Raw genomic sequence first — 17546 nt, 5'->3', positions numbered from 1 at the left:
AGAAATAGACCACAAAGGCAGCTGGGGGACTTTAACATCTGATTGAGGCTCATAATTAAACATTCATTCTTACTGAATGTATACAGTACAGTGTCATTATGGAGAATAGCATCAGGGAATAGACATGTTTTATAGCACCGTTTTTTACAATCAAATTTAAGCTTTTAAAAATATTTACAGTATGAAAACTTTCTCTGAGGTCTGTGTTTTATGTGAAAGACAGAACAGTTGTGAAATGGCTAAAGTACTGTATATGGCATAATATAAACAAGTTTCAAGATTCAAGATGTTTAAGTCTGGGGGAAAAAAATCTTGCATTATTTTATGCATGATTTTATTCTGAATCAGAATGCAGTGAGCAAGCATGGTATTGGTTATTGGTTGAGATATGAGGTTTTGTCATGTAATAATGTAAATGTAGAAAAGCACAGAATATAGCAGTTCAGAGCAGTGTTTCTCAATGTCTAAATTCTGGCAGGTGCATCCCGAGGACTGGAGTTGAGTAACACTGGTGTAAAGCTTCTGTAAAATCACAACCATTGCAATACCTTTATTTCTTTGCCAAGAATAAAGCTGATTCTGTTGACTTTAGATGTAAAATGTGTATTTAGGTTATGCATCTGAGTAGATAAAATATATACAGTACTTTTAGAAGGCTGACGTGACATGCTATTACTGTACTTTAAACTACGAATTTTTTATAACTATTTATACTTTCTGTTTAATTTCCATTTAATTTGTCAAACCACAGGATATGATCAAGTGGCGACTAAAAGATGATTAACGTTTATGTTTATGCATTAGTTAAATGCTTTTATCCAAAGCAAAATAGTGCATTCAAACTATACATAGTGTAAGGCCCTATGATTTCTGCGGTGTGGAAAATGCGGACAGAATTGTGGATAAAAATGTCACAGAATTTTGAATTTTGGATGGATAAATAAAAAGTATAGTACTGGACACCAGTCAAAATTGCGATATTTAGAATGGCAGAAATTTTGACCGGCAAAAGACATAGATAGATATGGATGAAATTGAATGGCGCTGTTTTGTCTACTTCATTTTATGGGATTAAATAGTTAATGTTTTATGCCTTCATTTGCACCGGTTTTGATGATAAATTTGCATTAAAACATACATCTAGAAAAGTTAAAACACATAATACAGAATTTAAATAAATAAATAAATAAATAAATTCATAGGGCGCTATTATAAAAAATGTTTTTTAATTAATAATTAAGAAGTTGTAGTCTCATGAATGGATTATACATGCTTTTTGATTATTAAATTTTCATTTAATGACTAAAATTAAATCCTGAAAAATCAAAACACAAACACACAATTTATAAAAAATAAAATACAATTTTGAGAATCTGAGAAAATAATAAAACATATTTCACGGGCCCTAAAAATATATTTTTGTTGTTAAATTGTGTACATTTTTATAATTTAAATTAATTACTACTAAAATTTAATTTAACAATTTAAAATAAATTTAAAACAAGTCAGAACAATTTAAATAAAAAAGGAATCCAGAAAAAAATATATTTGGAATTTGGGAAAAATAATACAGAACTGGGAAAAAATAAAATAGATTTGAGAGGGCTCTATACACATTAGTTTATACGTTCTCATTCTGATCTAACTTTGTGTTGCTAATGCCATGCTCCGCTGTTCCCATTTGCATAAATTTTTAATCTTGATCTTGATATATAAAAAAGGATACAACAGTATATGTGGAAAAAAATCAATAAGTTGAAACATGAGCATGAGTATTTTTTAATTAACTGGTTGCAAAGTCCAAGAGTGATTCAAAAATTATGCACATATAAATGCATTCTGTAAATAAGTAATCACAAAACTACAACGAGTACCACATAATATAGTAAATAGACAGAGCATCCAGAGTGAATGATAATTTTTTTCATTTCTTTTATTTATTGCAAATAAACTTTATCTGTTTTGCTGTTTGTTACTTTTTGCATATTAATTGTCTTACTCTTCTGTTATACTGAACAACTGGACAGGACCACTGTAGAAGTAAAGCATACAAATTTTCCTCCCACTGCCGGTTTCACACTCACTCACATCTCCATGTGTGGGTGCTTCTTATGCTTTACATAGCTTTAAATACTTTTCTAATATTTGCATATTAATTAGCTTTCCAGTAAATATGAAAGTTTTTGTACTTGTTCATCTGTGCGTGCGTTTGTGTGTATGTACACCTGCGTGTTTGAAAGGATCTTGCCAGTGACCTTGTAGGCTGCTGATGCTAGACAAGGACTATCTGATAAGTTTATCTGTGTCATGCTCTGTACCTAAGACATCTTTATCTTGAGACAGATAAAGACAAGACAAGAGACAGACAGGAAACATGCACTTGCACTTTGATGATAGATGGGAGATGATTAAGTGGTACTTTTCACAAATACGGTATAATTTGCTTTTAAAATGACCAAGTCTAGTTTTAAACACCCTATAGCTTTGTTGCTAAAAAAAAAAGACACACAAATCAAACTGTGTTTAGACATGTTCAACACAATGTCTTAATATAATATAACATTTAGTCTAACACTCTAACGCTGACAGTCCATATTTTCTAGGTTAAGCACCCTCTTTCACTGATGAGAGGCTGACATATTTGTTTTAATCAGATGGTGTTTAGAGACATCGGTAAATTTGAAAGTCCCTGGACATGGTGCTTTTGATTCAACAGCAGAGACTGCGGTTCCTTAATGTGTGTTAATTACTTGTACCTATACTTAAACTTGCAGCCCACTTAGTTTAGCTGACGTCAGGAAATCTGATACATATATTTAAAGTAAAAACGAGAAAACAACTTAATTTAATATTAAGGGACATTTGTAGGACTTAAAAAGTGAATACTGCTACTTACTAAATATATTTTTGTGTAATGACCACTAAATGATATAATTGATCATTGACCCAGTCGGCCAAAAACTTGCATAGCTGTAGTAGTTTCTTGTTGTCTCTTTCTCTCTTTCTTCTCATGTACTACGAATATTCCTCTAATCAATATTTCATGCCATTTATTAAGTAGCCTCTACACATCAGTTCATATAGGCTATTCTTATTTTCCTATAATATTTAATTCAATGTAATAATTAAAGACTATTAAAAGATTAAAACATGGCTTAAAACATGAAAAAATATCTAATCTGATCTAATAATACATGAAAAACATATATTATATACATTTAACATATATTATATATATATTATATTTTCATTTTTAAGACCCATAAATGCTAAATAGTTTTTAATATGAACATGTTTTTAAGCAACTCGTGATCTGATTTAATATGATTAAAAAGTTCTGTGAAAAATGTCTGAGTCATTTAATTTTTTCTCATTTCTCTGTTCTCATGAAATCTTTGTGTGTTGAATTATACATAGGAGAAAAGCCACAATGTTTTTTAGAATATGAAACTGAACTCCAACAGACTCACTTAGCACACATAAAGAGTCATACCGAAATCTTTTTTCTTTCACTTCAGTGATTCCGCATCTACAAACCAACCTAAAAAAACTTTCATCTACACTTTTTAAAGAAACAGAGCAATTGTATTTCAGAGACAACCCCTTAAATATTAGCAGAGAGAAACATTCCCACAGTTATTGTTATCCTCAGGAAACAGTCTGAGGTCGCGGATCCACCCTGACTCACTTTTGCTGGGTTTACAGGGGGTCTTTGAAGCACACACCACCTGTTAGAAACAGTTCCATCCTTTCCTCCTCTTCACCGTGTTATGTAAGTCCTTACAGATGCAATTAGATCCTGGAAATAAAGGGGCTTTTCCCTCTATGCTTTATCCACTTATTCTATTTTGATAAACTCCCAATGCATCTTCCCTTTTCTAAAAGTAGCATGTCAGGCACTCAAATTTTCCCTAGCACACTTCGAAAGGTTTCAATTTTGTGTCATAAAAAGAACTGTGCAATTTTTTTTTGCAATGACGAGAGATGGCCTGATGGTCTATTACCTCTTGAAAGTGAAAGTAACCATTGCTTAGTTTGCACCAGCTCCATTTTTGGTCTTCCTGTTCTGTGCTGTGCCGGTTTTAATGAGAAACACAAAGTGAAAGGTTTGTATCCAGAATGAACACTTGCACATTTGAGATTTTCTCAGTTTGTCAGCCGTAGTGTACAGCTTCTCGCCTGAAAAGGAGGCCAGACAAACCATTCATCTCTTTTAACTATATTACAATTTTATGTGTGTCTTCTATCAGCGCTGATGTGTTTGCATCCAGTATTTGTGAAAAGCGTACCATTAAATTTATAGCATGTTTACTGCCAAACCTGTTGGAACATACTGTGATAGGCCTGAATAGAAATCATGTAATTTCCTTTTTGAAGCATAAGTGTTACAATATAGCGAGGCGCAGATATGAGGGTGGGAGGGTGGAAATCCCAGCTGAGATTTCCCAAACACAACCTATATGACATGAACAAACAGATAGACTGAGAGTTTCATGCCGCCAACGTGTGTTTTTGGTTAAGTGAGGTGACAGGAAGAAAAACACCATTATCTTCTTGCAAACTTGTATAATTTTCTTTTCTTTTAAAGCACAAAAAGAAATGTTAAACGGGATGTTTGTGCTGCTCTTCTGCATACAATAAAACTGAATGTGGGCTGTCAATCAACAAAAAAACAAACAAACAAAAAAAACCTTGGAAAACACCATTAAAAAACATAAAAATAGTCCATGTGGCTTAAAATCTATTGTGTAATTTCAGAAGACTTGGAAAGTAGTGTATTAGTCATATGAACTACTTTTATAGCACTTTTGTGGTACTTTTTGTCATTTTTGGAACTTGAAAGCCCTAGGTCACCATTAGATTTGCAAAAGAACAGTGTGAACATTGTTAAAGATTTAGATGATGATCCAGTATTTAGATTTACAGTTTGTTTTCTTGTTTAGACAGATTTGGAGTAATGTCATCTCTTGCCCAACAATGGATCCTCTGCAGTGAATGGGTGCCGTCAGGATGAGAGTCCAAACAGCTGATAAAAACATCACAATAATCCACAAGTAATCCACAAGGCTCCAGTCCATCAGTTTATGTTTTTCGTTTGTAATAAACAAATCCATCATTAAGACATTTTAACTTTAAACCGTTGCTTCTTGACTTTATGAGTTGTGTGGATCATTGTGATGTTTTTATCAGCTGTTTGGACTCTCATTCTGATGGCACCCATTCACTGTGGAGGAATTAATGGAGAGCAAGTGATGTAATTCTAAATTTTTCCAATTTATTTCTGATTTCCTTTAAACTTCTGCTTTTGTGTTCCACTGAAGAAAGAAAATCTTAGAGGTTTAGCCATTAAAACATATTGATTAATTATAAGACGTTATTTCCCCTTAACGTGCCAGGCTGGTTGCATTTAAGGTCAGATTTGTTGGATCAGATCTCTTTAAAAGAAAGACAAGATGAGCATCTTTCTCTTTCTTTCTTTCAGCAAAATGGTCAGAGTCTCAGTCTGTGCTCTGTATTCATAATGTAATTCAGTTGCTGTGCACACAGCAGAGTTAAGCTAAGCCGGTGTGATTGCAATTGATTTCTGAACACATCTTCCCCAGGCGCTATGAGTTTGAATGCACAAATTACCCATGTGCTCATCATAGATATGGAAATCTGAATGCAGCTGAAAATTATGCATTTTAAAAAAGCAGCAGATTTGATGTTTTAGTGTCAGTTGGTGATGTTTGACTGTGCTATAATGGTACATATAATTGTTTGACCAGGTTTGTGTCTGTTTGCATTTAAATGCACACCTGTGCATGACCTGATCGGGAGGTCTGGCGTTGATGTGTTGAATTTAATGATATGAAGAGTTGCTCATTAGCGTGAACACTCTTGGTGATAACAGAGCATACATGATAAATTTCATTATTTTTCCATGTCAGAGGCTGATAAAGAAATATTGATGCACACTGACCTCTGCTGGTACTAATGTGGAGGTGCTGTTTTTCCAAAACTAACGATGATGAGTTTAAATCTTTATATCATATTTTTCATCATTAACATTTACAAGCAAATTTCATTTACAGTATAATACCTGATGGGTATTTTATAATGAAAATAAATAGGCCTATTCATATTTAAATGCATATAAACCGACGTATCACATTTTATGTTCTGTTATATATTGAGAACATTAATTGATTATTGACCCAATCTGTGAATATCTTGCATATCTGTGGCAGTTCCATGTTGTCTCTTTCTTCTAATGTAATATATTTTCCGCTCTAATCAATATTTCATGTTCATCTATTTAATAAGTAGCAGTGTAGTTAACAATACTGTCTGATTACATACAATCCCTTACTTAATGAATAATCATTACTTTTCTTATCTTTTTCTCCAAGGTTATGGACACACTGTCCAAACTCTCTCATACACACATTGCACAGCAGACTGGAATAAGGTATTTGAAAAAGAAGAAATTAATAATTACACCTATTTTAAGAGCGCAGCAGATGGAAATTCATATTTTATCTCTCTCTCTTTCTATTCTAGGCCGTTTCCCACAGAAGAGAGTGTTGAGGACGAAGACATTTATAACCATCTAGAGGATCTGATAGAGTGAGCCATTTTTCTGCTTACAGTGTTTCTCTTCCTCCTGATATTTTAACCTTTAGCTCAATGCAATCTCTCTGTTAGATATAGGAGCCTCAGGCTGGAGCACATAGGAGTGCTTAGGTTGATGTTAACATGATGAGTCATGAGATAATGTGTGCCACACACATACGGTCCTGCTGATAGATGCACTCACTTACATATGTGTTAAAAATACTTCTTTGTTAACTCATAAATAAATGCTTTTATTTTTTATTAGTTTAAGTCTTTATTATATACTGTATCTTTACATGTCAGAAAGTGGCCCTCTTACGTTGAATTAAACCGTTACCAAGACCATGACATAAAATTTGTATAAAAATATATTAAAATGTATTCATTTACACTACCATTCAAAAGTTTGAGGTCAGTAAGATTAATTAATAATTTATCAATAATTTAAGATTAATAATTTATCAACAAACACAAGTTAAGTTTACCAAAAGTGACACAAAGGGCTTTTAGACTGGTACAAAAAAGTATATATTTCAAATAAATGCTATTATATGAAACATTCTGTTAATAAACAAAACCTGAAAAAAAAAAATGTATCATGGTTTCCATAAAATTATTAAAAAGCACTGTTTTCAAAATTGATAAGAATGAGAAATTATCAGCAGATCAGCATATTAAAATGATTTCTGGAGGATCATGTGACACTGAAGATGCATTCAAATAGAAAACAGTTATTTCAAATTTTACAATAGTGCTATTTTACTGTATTTTGATCAAATAAATGCAGTCTTAGTGAGTCTTCTTTCAAAAACATTGCAAATAGCAACCCTAAATGTTTGAGCAGCATTGTATTAAATTGTATTAAAATTGATTAACACTTTAAAAATAGTGTTAATATGATAGAATGCTTACAATGTTGTAATAAAAACTTTTTATTATTTAATAAATTAATACGTTTAATATAATAACATATATATATACACACCAAGGGTTTTTGCAGCTATACAGCTGTTAAGTTAACAGCCTCAGATGCAAACTGTCAGACTGTCTCGTTTCCACTGCTGCCACGTATAGTGTCTCCTATTCCAGCAGACAGGCAACAACAAACACAGTCACAGGATTACAGGACCATGAAGAGCCCTGCGGTGCCACTTGATCTGCTATTTTGTCACACCACAGTCCAGAACGGTTATACTTTCTTGATCTCTCGATTGTGAGCGCACTACATTTCAAGCCACATAAGCCACTCCTACAGTGTGTCAGTCAGTGGATGAATGGCAGTATATGTGGAGAAACTGTAGCTGAATCACACTGTCATATGAGACCACAGATTTATTCTATTATTTATATTTGATTTTATTCCAGCCTTATTTTTAGTTAACAATCTATATCTAGTCAACGATAACTACACTGCTTCTGAGCAATAAAAGTGATTCTTCTGAGTAACAGGGAGTTGAGTAGGCCAACAAGTAGCATCAGCATAAATGTCTGTTCTCCTCATATGACAAGCTTGAGGATTTGATATTATGCTTCGCAGATATCGATGCTGCTGTCACTATGTTTTGGCTCGACCTCATCACATCTGTTTCTGAGCCACACATAAACAAGGCCCTCTAGCAGAGGGTTGTTTTCCACATGTGATGGTTTGTTCATATGAAATGTGTTTGTTGAGTGCTTTTCCCTGGAGGGTGATGTGTCTGTACGATTTTGTCCCTGTCAGAGAGATACTTTTCCTTGAAGGCCTTTCGTAATATATTCGAACTACAGACATGGTTAGGAAAAGAAATCAACACAGTTAGTCTCTCTGTCGTTCTCTTTTACACCCATCTGGAGAACATATCTGAGTGATTTTAAGGCCTGACTCAGCTAGAATTTCTCTTGGCTCTTGCTTGTGCTGTAGCTGAAAACCGTGTGTTTAATTGAGAAGTGGGAAACATTATCCTTTTAAAGCAATTTTCTAGAAGAGGTCTTTTTTCTCCAGCATATTGGATATGCTGAAGCATTTGAACATTTGCCGTCCTCTTAGGGGATATTCTGTTCAAACGTCTATCTATTTCTCTCTGCTTACTGTAAACTAACTGTAGTCAGATAATAATTTTATATACTAAACTAAAACTTTGGAGAAGCTCTAAATGTTGTTGGTCTGTGTGTCTCAGTGAGAATGGTGTTGAGGATGAGGAAGATCTATATGACTGTGTGTATGATGATGATGAGGGAGGAGAGGTGTATGAAGATCTGATGAAGGTTGAGCTGGTACAGCCACAGGTGAGTTCACTGAAATGCTTTATACAGTGTCTATAAACATGCTTTGGGTCATAAAATGCTCTCTCTTTCACTCACTTGCTGCTGTAATTACAGAAACAAGCTGAGACGGACATCAGAAGCTGTTGTCTGATGGAAATCAAACAGACTGAGGAGAAATACACAGAGACGCTGGACTCCATAGAGAAAGTGAGGCCTGTTTAGAAGTGCACAGTCAGACCTGCTGTAATATAAGAGCTTTAATGCAGTGTATGAGATCTGCCAAGTGTCTGCTAGATGTAATGTAACACGTCATTTGTATAAAAACCACAGTAACCACAAGTCAAATCATGGATGAATCTTTTTACCATGTTTAGATTTAACTTACTGTGTAATATTTTACCATGATACCCATGGTTGCTGGCAAAATACAATGGAAATACCATAGGATACTAATTATTGTAACAGTTGCCCTATCATCACATTAAAGAAATAAAAACAATTAAATGACAAAGATTCTAAAAATAGCAATGTACGGTTTTGAAAATGCTTAAAAACCACCTAAACACATTTAGAAACTACAACTTAAAATATTATTTTCAATTTTCATATTTATATTATTATTATTAATGTTTATTTTAAATCTTAGTATGAATATACAACATTTCTATTATAGTTACTACACTAAAACCATGGTAAATTTCCACAGTGGATCAAAAAAATCATTATTTTGTAATATAGCTTTATTGCTGCTGTTATTTATTTATTTATTTATTTATTATTATAGTTATAATAATAATAGTTATTATTATTGGTAGTAGTAGTACTATTTATGTATTAATAATAATATTAATAATTTTTTATTTAATTTTGAATATTAGTATGAATATACAACACGTTCATTGTAGTAACTATAATAAAACTATGGTGAATTTATACAATGGGTTAAATAATTATATTTTACATTATATATGCAATACAACTTTATTGTAGTTTATTTATTTATTAATAATAATATTCCTTATTAAATGTTCATCATAATCATCATTAAAATGTATTAATTTCTTTAAGATCTTAGTATGAATATACAACTTTTCTATTATTGTTACTCTGATAAAAACGAGGTAAATTTCCACAAAGATTGATTATATTGCAATATAATTTTGTGTGCATTAGCTTATCCATAGCAACTTCTTAATTTGAATTTTTATTTTCTCCATCCACAGTTCTTTATGAAGCCTCTGGGACAGTCACTGTCCAGTGTGGAGATTGAAAAAGTGTTCATCAATATACCAGTGAGTCACAAAAACCTCTAACGGAGGACAGATTTTAGCATGAATCTCTGTGTCATTGTTCTTATCACCTAATATGTTGATGTTCTGTATTGTAACAGGACCTTGTGAAGGTGCACACGAGTCTTCTGAGAGAGGTCCAGGATTCAGTGCTCATGCATAACGCCAATAACCTGTTTCAGATCTTTATAAATTACAAAGAAAGGTGATTGATTTATCCCTTCAGCTATTAAAAGAATGAAACCCTCCTTCCCCTTCTCACATGTGTGTGTTTTCCTGTGTGATAGATTAGTCCTGTATGGGAAATACTGCAGTCAAGTAGAATCAGCCATTGCGTCTTTGGATGACATCTGTAAGAACAGAGAGGACGTCAGGCAGATGTTAGAGGTAAGACATTGTCAGACTATATTCATAAAACATCTCGGGTCACAAGTGGCATTTCCCATGAATATTGAAATTTTTTATTTTTTTTTTTGCATCAAAGGCACAAATATTTCTTGTGAGAACTTGGAAAACATACAGTTTACTATCTAATATTTTAATTAAAAGTGTCATTTAAACAAAATTTAAATTAATTGTAGGTTACTCTACATTTTGTTTTACGTGATTTTGTCTCCCCTCATTATAAAAATAATGTAACATTTCTAAAGAACATGACACTGAGGAAGTGACATTATTTTTACTTTTGTTTTATCTTATTTACTTTTTTATTTGCTGTTAGACAGTGCCACCTGGCGGTTGAGAACGGTGCAGAACATTTATGAACATTTTATTTCAACGTTTTGCTCTCTCCATCTATTTACAGAACAGTCATGTCACAGTCACATATGTGTTTTTTTTATTATTAATTTCAGTTATGTTCCAAACGAGCCAATAACGGGAAGTTTACTCTGAGAGATCTTCTGGTGGTTCCGATGCAGAGAGTTCTGAAGTATCATCTACTTCTACAGGTCTGAAATCATTTCGCTGTATTCCTGATCATAAAACAACATGTTTTACCTGAACATTAAGTTATAAATATTATAAATATTGTTATTTTAGAATTAGAGATACTATTGTAAGTAATATATATATATATATATATATATATATATATATATATATATATATATATATATATATATTTAGTAATTTTAATTTATTATTAGTATAATTGTAAGTAATTGTAAGTAAGTTTTCATTTTTAATTAAGTTAAAGTTTTAAACCAAAATTTCTGTTTTGGTTTGTTTTCTATGTATATTATTATCTATTTTATTTATTTATTTTAGATTTAGTTAACTCTCTATAATAATATGCACTGATTAATGTGCCTTGATGGACTGTAAAAAATAGAGTCAATTCTTCTTTCATGTAGTCTTTAAATGACTGCTTTCCTACTAATGTCCACTAGGGGCAGTGGAGTCCACGTTTTACTCTTCCACTGAGAAGCAGCATAATGCATGTTTGAAATCCACCAGTAGGTGTCAGTGTAATATATCCCAGATTCCTCCAGTAGGGGCAGAACAATTCACATAATGAGCAAGCAGCATGCTTTATCCAGTCCTGTATGTTTGGTCTGGCCCTTTTCCACAAACATCTCACGCAGACTGGCATGAATATTTCATAGTGTGTCTCTGTCCATCACATGTTAGGTCTACTGCATGACCCAGCTATGAGAGGATTTAGAAATAAATGTGAACGAATGCGAGAGAGAAATAGAAAAGCAGAGAGAAGGAGATGTGCATAGCTTGTGTGAACCGAAACAACGGCGATCCTCCTGCTGTTGCTGGAACCTTTCGGCTCTCAGCGGACAGGACAGCGAAGGTGTTTTCTGTGTGTGTGTGTGTGAATATGTGTCTACTTAGCATGCCTGCAAGGCTGTCCACAGCTCAGTTCACCTCCCAGCCCATCTGGCCAGCTGTGGCTTTAGGGAATGTGTGTGTGTGTGTGTGTGTGTGAGGCAGGCGCTGCAGATAGAGCGTCTGTCTGTCTGCTGCCCCTCTGGAGAGCAGGCTAGCGTATGACAGACTGTCTTTCTCTGCTCTTTGCTCTGCTGGAGGAAGCCTTGGCCAGTGAGAGAAAGAGCAAGCCAGCTTTACATAATGAGTTCTAATCTAAATTCATAAATAATCTAATATGAGGGATTCTAATATTTATATATTTAAATTAAATAAATTAAATTAAATTATTGTAAATCTAATCTAGTCTTAAATGTATCTATTTATTTATTTATTTATTTATTTATGGGGTGTAAGAAATCAATACTTTTATTCAACTCTTAGATTGCTATTTCAGATAAATGCTATTCTTTGAACTTTCTATTCAACAAAATTTTCTGAAAAATGTAAAATAGTTTCCGCAAAAAAAAATTTACGCAGCATAACTGTTTGCAGCATTGATAATAATACATGTTTCCTGAGCAAATCAGCCTTTTAGAATGATTTCTGAAGGATTTAGTGTTACTTTAGTATTATATTATAGTTTTTTATATATATATATATTTTTAAATAGTTTTTTGCTATTTTCTTTTTCATTTTCATTTCAGTAATTTTGTTATGTGCTTTTGTGATTTGATTAGTTTTTTTTTTGTTTTTTTTTGTTTTTGTTTTTAAATACTACCTTATAGGTTGAATTTATTTTTATTTCAGTTTTAGTTATTTCCAGTTAGGAATTTTAGCACCTTAACTTAACCTTAGTTCAGTCATCAAGTTTTGAATATTTATATTACATTTTATTTTAGTTAAATTTTAGTTAAAAAGTGTTTTTAATAGTATAAGTTTTAGTTATAGGTTACAACAACCATGTATCATGTGACACTGACGAGTGGAGTAATGGCTGCAGCTTTGTCGTCATATTAAATATTTATTTGAAATTGTAATGATATATTCACAATATTACTGTTTTAGCAGTATTTTTGATCAAATAAATGCCTTGGTGAGCATACGACTTCTTTAAAAAGCATGGAAACATTTTTACTGACTTTTGAATGGTAGTGTACAGGATGTCCATATTTTATTGAAATTGAATTCTTACTGTATGTAACCATACAAAGAAGGGGTCGAAAAAGTAATGGTTGTAAATCAGGATGTAAAACTTACAGACATAAAAAATTATGTTGTAAGCCGATAAATATCAGTTTAAAGTGGTAAAATTTTTAAAGTGTGCACATTGAGTGACACATTTTGAGCAATATTTGAACAACTGGGTAGTTATTAGACATTAAAAGGTGCAAAGTGGACCAGAGATTATTGTACAATACTGTGATGCAGGCCTGTGAAATCACATTCGAACAATATTCTCCCGGAATTCTGCAAACGTTTGGATAAGAGATTGGCTGCATTTTATTTCTGCGGTAATCTCTGTGTTCGTGTCATACCTACTTTCTGTCTCTCTCTCGCTCTCTCTCTCGCTGTGTGAGGGCAGAAGGAAGTGAGAATGAAAAATAAGGTGATGTCCGTCTTTCTGCTGATAATAATGCGCAGGTTCAGCTTGACTGACGCAGGGGATTTGGCTTGTGCTGGATGGCAATATATCTCTTAGGCCAAAAGGAAGCCATTTATCAGACCTGAGTAAAGGACATTCATAGCACCCTCCCTTATCCTACAGACTGGCCCAGATGTCTTGTTTACTTCATCCCGGAGCAGGAAGGCAATTTCAACCCCACAAAAACCTTTTGCTTCTCATTTCAATTCTTGAACCTGCGATGCAGGTTGGGATATTATTTCAGCTTGGGGGTGTGTGTGTGTGTGTGTGTGGCCAAAAGAGAAAGTAAGATAGAAAGACATGCCATGCCGTGTATGTTTGTATTATCATTGTATTGTAATGCTTGCCACATAATCACCTTGTTTATTTTATTATTCTCGGCTTACTCTTTGAATTGTATCAGAGCCACCTCCTGTTTTTCAGAGCAGGGATTGATGAATACACATGTGAAATCAAATAAAACTCTCTCAGTATAACCCGTGAAGTAAAAATCAACACTTTATTAATGCCCTATCCTTCTCAGCTAATATTAAATATTGGAAATAAAACATTTCCTCCTGGGTTCAATTCCTTGGTTAGTACATTTATTAATGTATTTTACTTCATTAGATTTTTCTGTCAACTGAAATTGCCATTTTATTTATAATAGGTGTGTTTCAGAGGATTCGTTTATGTGTTAGGTTTATATACTGTTCATATAGCAAATATGTAAGTGAATAAAAAAATGTTAGGGCAATTATTGATCTATTTTTCTTTTCTAATCAAATGAAAACAAATTCTAAAAAATTAATTAATTGAAAACAAAATTAATACAATTTAATAATAAAATAATGGATACAAGTCCCCTTCTGTGTGACTAAATTAGGGAAAAGTCATTATTATCACTCTAATATAACACAATTACTTGTGTTAACTTAATTTAAAACACTAGAGCATGACTTTACATTTCAGATCTAAATGTTCTCTCTATATTGTTGGTAAACAATCTGCACGGTGATGAGTAGGAGTTATGAGAGCGTGCGAGAGTGACAGATGTCCTCCGGCACGGCTTCGCTCCTGTACATCTGACTGTCTGCTGCGTTCATCATCATCTGGTGATAATAAGACACTGAGACAAGGCCCGTAAAAACTCATATCCCGCTTTCTTCCTGATAGGAACTGGTGAAACACACCCATGATGCCACAGACAAGAGTAATTTACGGCAAGCGCTGGATGCCATGAAGGTGAGTTGAGCATTTGAACGTCCTTTTCATAAGCTGTCTGTTGCAGGGACTCCTGGGTAGTGTTCAACTGAGAAGTCTGGCCCAGTGTGAGTGCTCATATGAACCATAATATGACACCTTGGGCAAGTTCAATTTGAAATTACAACAGAGACAAATTTCTGTCTCTTTTAGTTTTTTTGGGGTGTGCATACATCAAATTTTTCGTAAGAAAAGCTTTCGTTGAAAATCAATGTGGCCCTCTTGACTCAGACATGATCAAGATGGTGCCGAATGCATCTTGACAGGTAACCGTTTGCTAATTGAGGCAAATCAAGCTGAGAAGATTGTGCAGATTGCACCGAGGGCTGTGATGATTTCATTTGGATAAATTAGCCACTTAGCATTGATTGGGGTATCGGGCTAACGCGGTTAACCTCCTCAAGTGCTCCCCTTTAAAGATCCTCACGGTGGGCGATCCAGCCCCCCACTCTCTGATTATTCTAGATACGTGATGATGAATGAGTCGCTAAACTCCACTCACGGGAATGGCGGGCACAGTGTTCAGAATGAGATTTGTCAAATAAGCCTCGCTTTTCAGACGCTAAATCTTATTTTACATTTTTATACGGAAATGAGTCCCTTGAAAACATCACATGGGCCGAGATTGTCAATAAGGAAGCTAGAGAGGAAGTATTGTTATTTTTAGCGCTTAACTAGAAAGACTTCCTTGTGTGTTCTCAGGTCAAAGTCTCAGGGTTTGAATGTTATGGTGTTGTGTTTGTGTTTCTATCTCTACAGGATCTGGCTCAGTATGTCAACGAGGTGAAAAGAGACATCGAGACTCTACGAGACATCGACCAATACCAGAAATCTATAGAAAACCTTGTGAGCAAAATCATGTTTTGTACAGACTAATATTTAAAAAGCAGTTTTGAGGAAAAAAAAAAAAAAAAAAAACATTAAAACACCCCCCCCCCAAAAAAAAAAAAACACCTCAATAATTGCTGGGACCTGATAATTTATGAAGATCACCCATTGCACTGGAGTAGTTTTAAGCCGTAAATTGTGTCACTTGCTCTTAAATAAATAAATAAAGATTCAGATTCCGAATCTGAATTTTTTTTTTTTTTTTTTATTATCAAGGATTGATTTTAAGAACCCTTAAGCCTTAATCTACTAAAAAAAATATATATATATAAAAATTATTAATAATACATAATTTGTAATAATGATATTTTATATATTTTATTATTAATTATAAATGATTAATTGTTAATAAATACATTATAAAACATTATATATATATACATTATTCATTATATAAACTTTTATATTTCTATATAAAAATCTATTTACATATAAAAAATCAATTGAAAATAAATGTTAAAAACTATAGATAGAAACTATAAATTGTGTTATATACTGTACAATTTACAATTTTTTTAAACATCTAATAAAACAATACAAAAAAAGGAATTTATTAAAGTATTTTAGTATCTGACAAATTACATATTTCATGTAAAATGAATTCACTTTGCAGTGCAACTTGAGAGAGATGTTTTTAGGAAAGTGTATTTTATTATTTCTTCAGCTTATTTTGTTAAAAGACTGTGTGTTTTATGCAACACTTGCTGAAAAAAAAATATGCTACTGTATGTTCTTGGAAAAGCTGAACTATTTTAAAAACACCCAAGATAGCATCAGACTACTGCAAAATGCACTGATTTGCATGCTTACTTTTAGTTAGTTTTCCCCCATCACTGCTCAAAGTAGTTAGGTAGAGACTGTATGAATGTTTGAACAGTTTTGTGGAACTTTAGTCTAACTTAAGAGCATTGACCCCTAGTAGTGTACAAACTTGTCTGCATTGAATATGCACCATTTTTATGTTCTGCAGAATCAGTCTCTCCGTAACTATGGGAGACCGAAAGGTGACAGCGAAGTGCGAGTAGCTTCAGTCGACAAACGAGCCAAACAAGACAGGTGAGATGATTAAAGTGTGGAATATGGCTCAGCCTGAAACTCAGCAGGTCTTTACTAAGGCCTAAGGGTTACGAAGGTGTCACCCTCAAGCGCTCCTCTCGTTCTTGTTTGATCTATGCCATTCTTCTGCTGCAGGCACATCTTTCTGTTCGACGCCGCCGTGATCGTATGCAAACGACGAGGAGATAACTACGAGATGAAGGAGGTGATTGACCTTCACTCCTTCAAGATCACCAACAACCCGACCTCAGACAGAGAAAACCGAAAGGTGCGCAGCCGCTCTCCTAATTGCCGCCAAAGTTCGCAGCACTGAAGTCGAGGGCAGCGAATGTGCTGTTATGCTGTCGTGCCATAATCAGTTACTGCAGTAGAGCAGCTTTCGTTCGCACAGATGGTGTTTCCTATTAAAAACCGTCTAGCGACTGCTAACGAACGCATCCGACACCAGACACAGCTAAATTAGAAAACATGATGTCGTTTGTTATATTACATTACGTGCTGCTGTGCCAGGATGATTATTCGTTAGATAACGCTGTAAATATTACATGTTCAAGACAGAGAGAGTGTGTGCAAGAAAGAGAAATTATGCTGGTAAACACAGGCAATGTAAACATCACTATTATTATTAAGGTACTTTTGTGAATGAAGATGCCTCAGAATTTACTGAGGGAAAGTGTTCTTCAGATCATCAGAGTCCTGGCTAATAATAATAATAATGAGTGAAAAAAAACTGCAGGTAAAAGCTAATTGCGACTTTTTATCTCACA

General features: G+C 33.6%; 1 protein-coding gene across 1 annotated transcript in view; it reads left to right on the top strand.

Moving 5' to 3' along the window:
* Nucleotides 1-17546, top strand: part of LOC109051281 (guanine nucleotide exchange factor VAV3-like) — a 63378-nt gene that overhangs the window by 24587 nt on the left and 21245 nt on the right. Inside the window, exons 3-14 of the mRNA XM_042752400.1 lie at nt 6393-6451; nt 6544-6609; nt 8754-8862; nt 8956-9048; nt 10065-10133; nt 10232-10335; nt 10418-10517; nt 10985-11080; nt 14749-14817; nt 15595-15681; nt 16694-16779; nt 16915-17047. Coding sequence (XP_042608334.1) covers nt 6393-6451; nt 6544-6609; nt 8754-8862; nt 8956-9048; nt 10065-10133; nt 10232-10335; nt 10418-10517; nt 10985-11080; nt 14749-14817; nt 15595-15681; nt 16694-16779; nt 16915-17047 — 1071 coding nt within the window. The remainder of the gene's footprint in view (nt 1-6392; nt 6452-6543; nt 6610-8753; nt 8863-8955; nt 9049-10064; nt 10134-10231; nt 10336-10417; nt 10518-10984; nt 11081-14748; nt 14818-15594; nt 15682-16693; nt 16780-16914; nt 17048-17546) is intronic.

This window comes from Cyprinus carpio, chromosome B24, assembly GCF_018340385.1.
Source record: "Cyprinus carpio isolate SPL01 chromosome B24, ASM1834038v1, whole genome shotgun sequence".
In the NCBI taxonomy this organism is placed as follows: domain Eukaryota; kingdom Metazoa; phylum Chordata; class Actinopteri; order Cypriniformes; family Cyprinidae; genus Cyprinus; species Cyprinus carpio.
The sequence above is the reverse complement of the archived record's forward strand: the minus strand, read 5'-3'. Positions and strand labels throughout refer to the sequence as shown.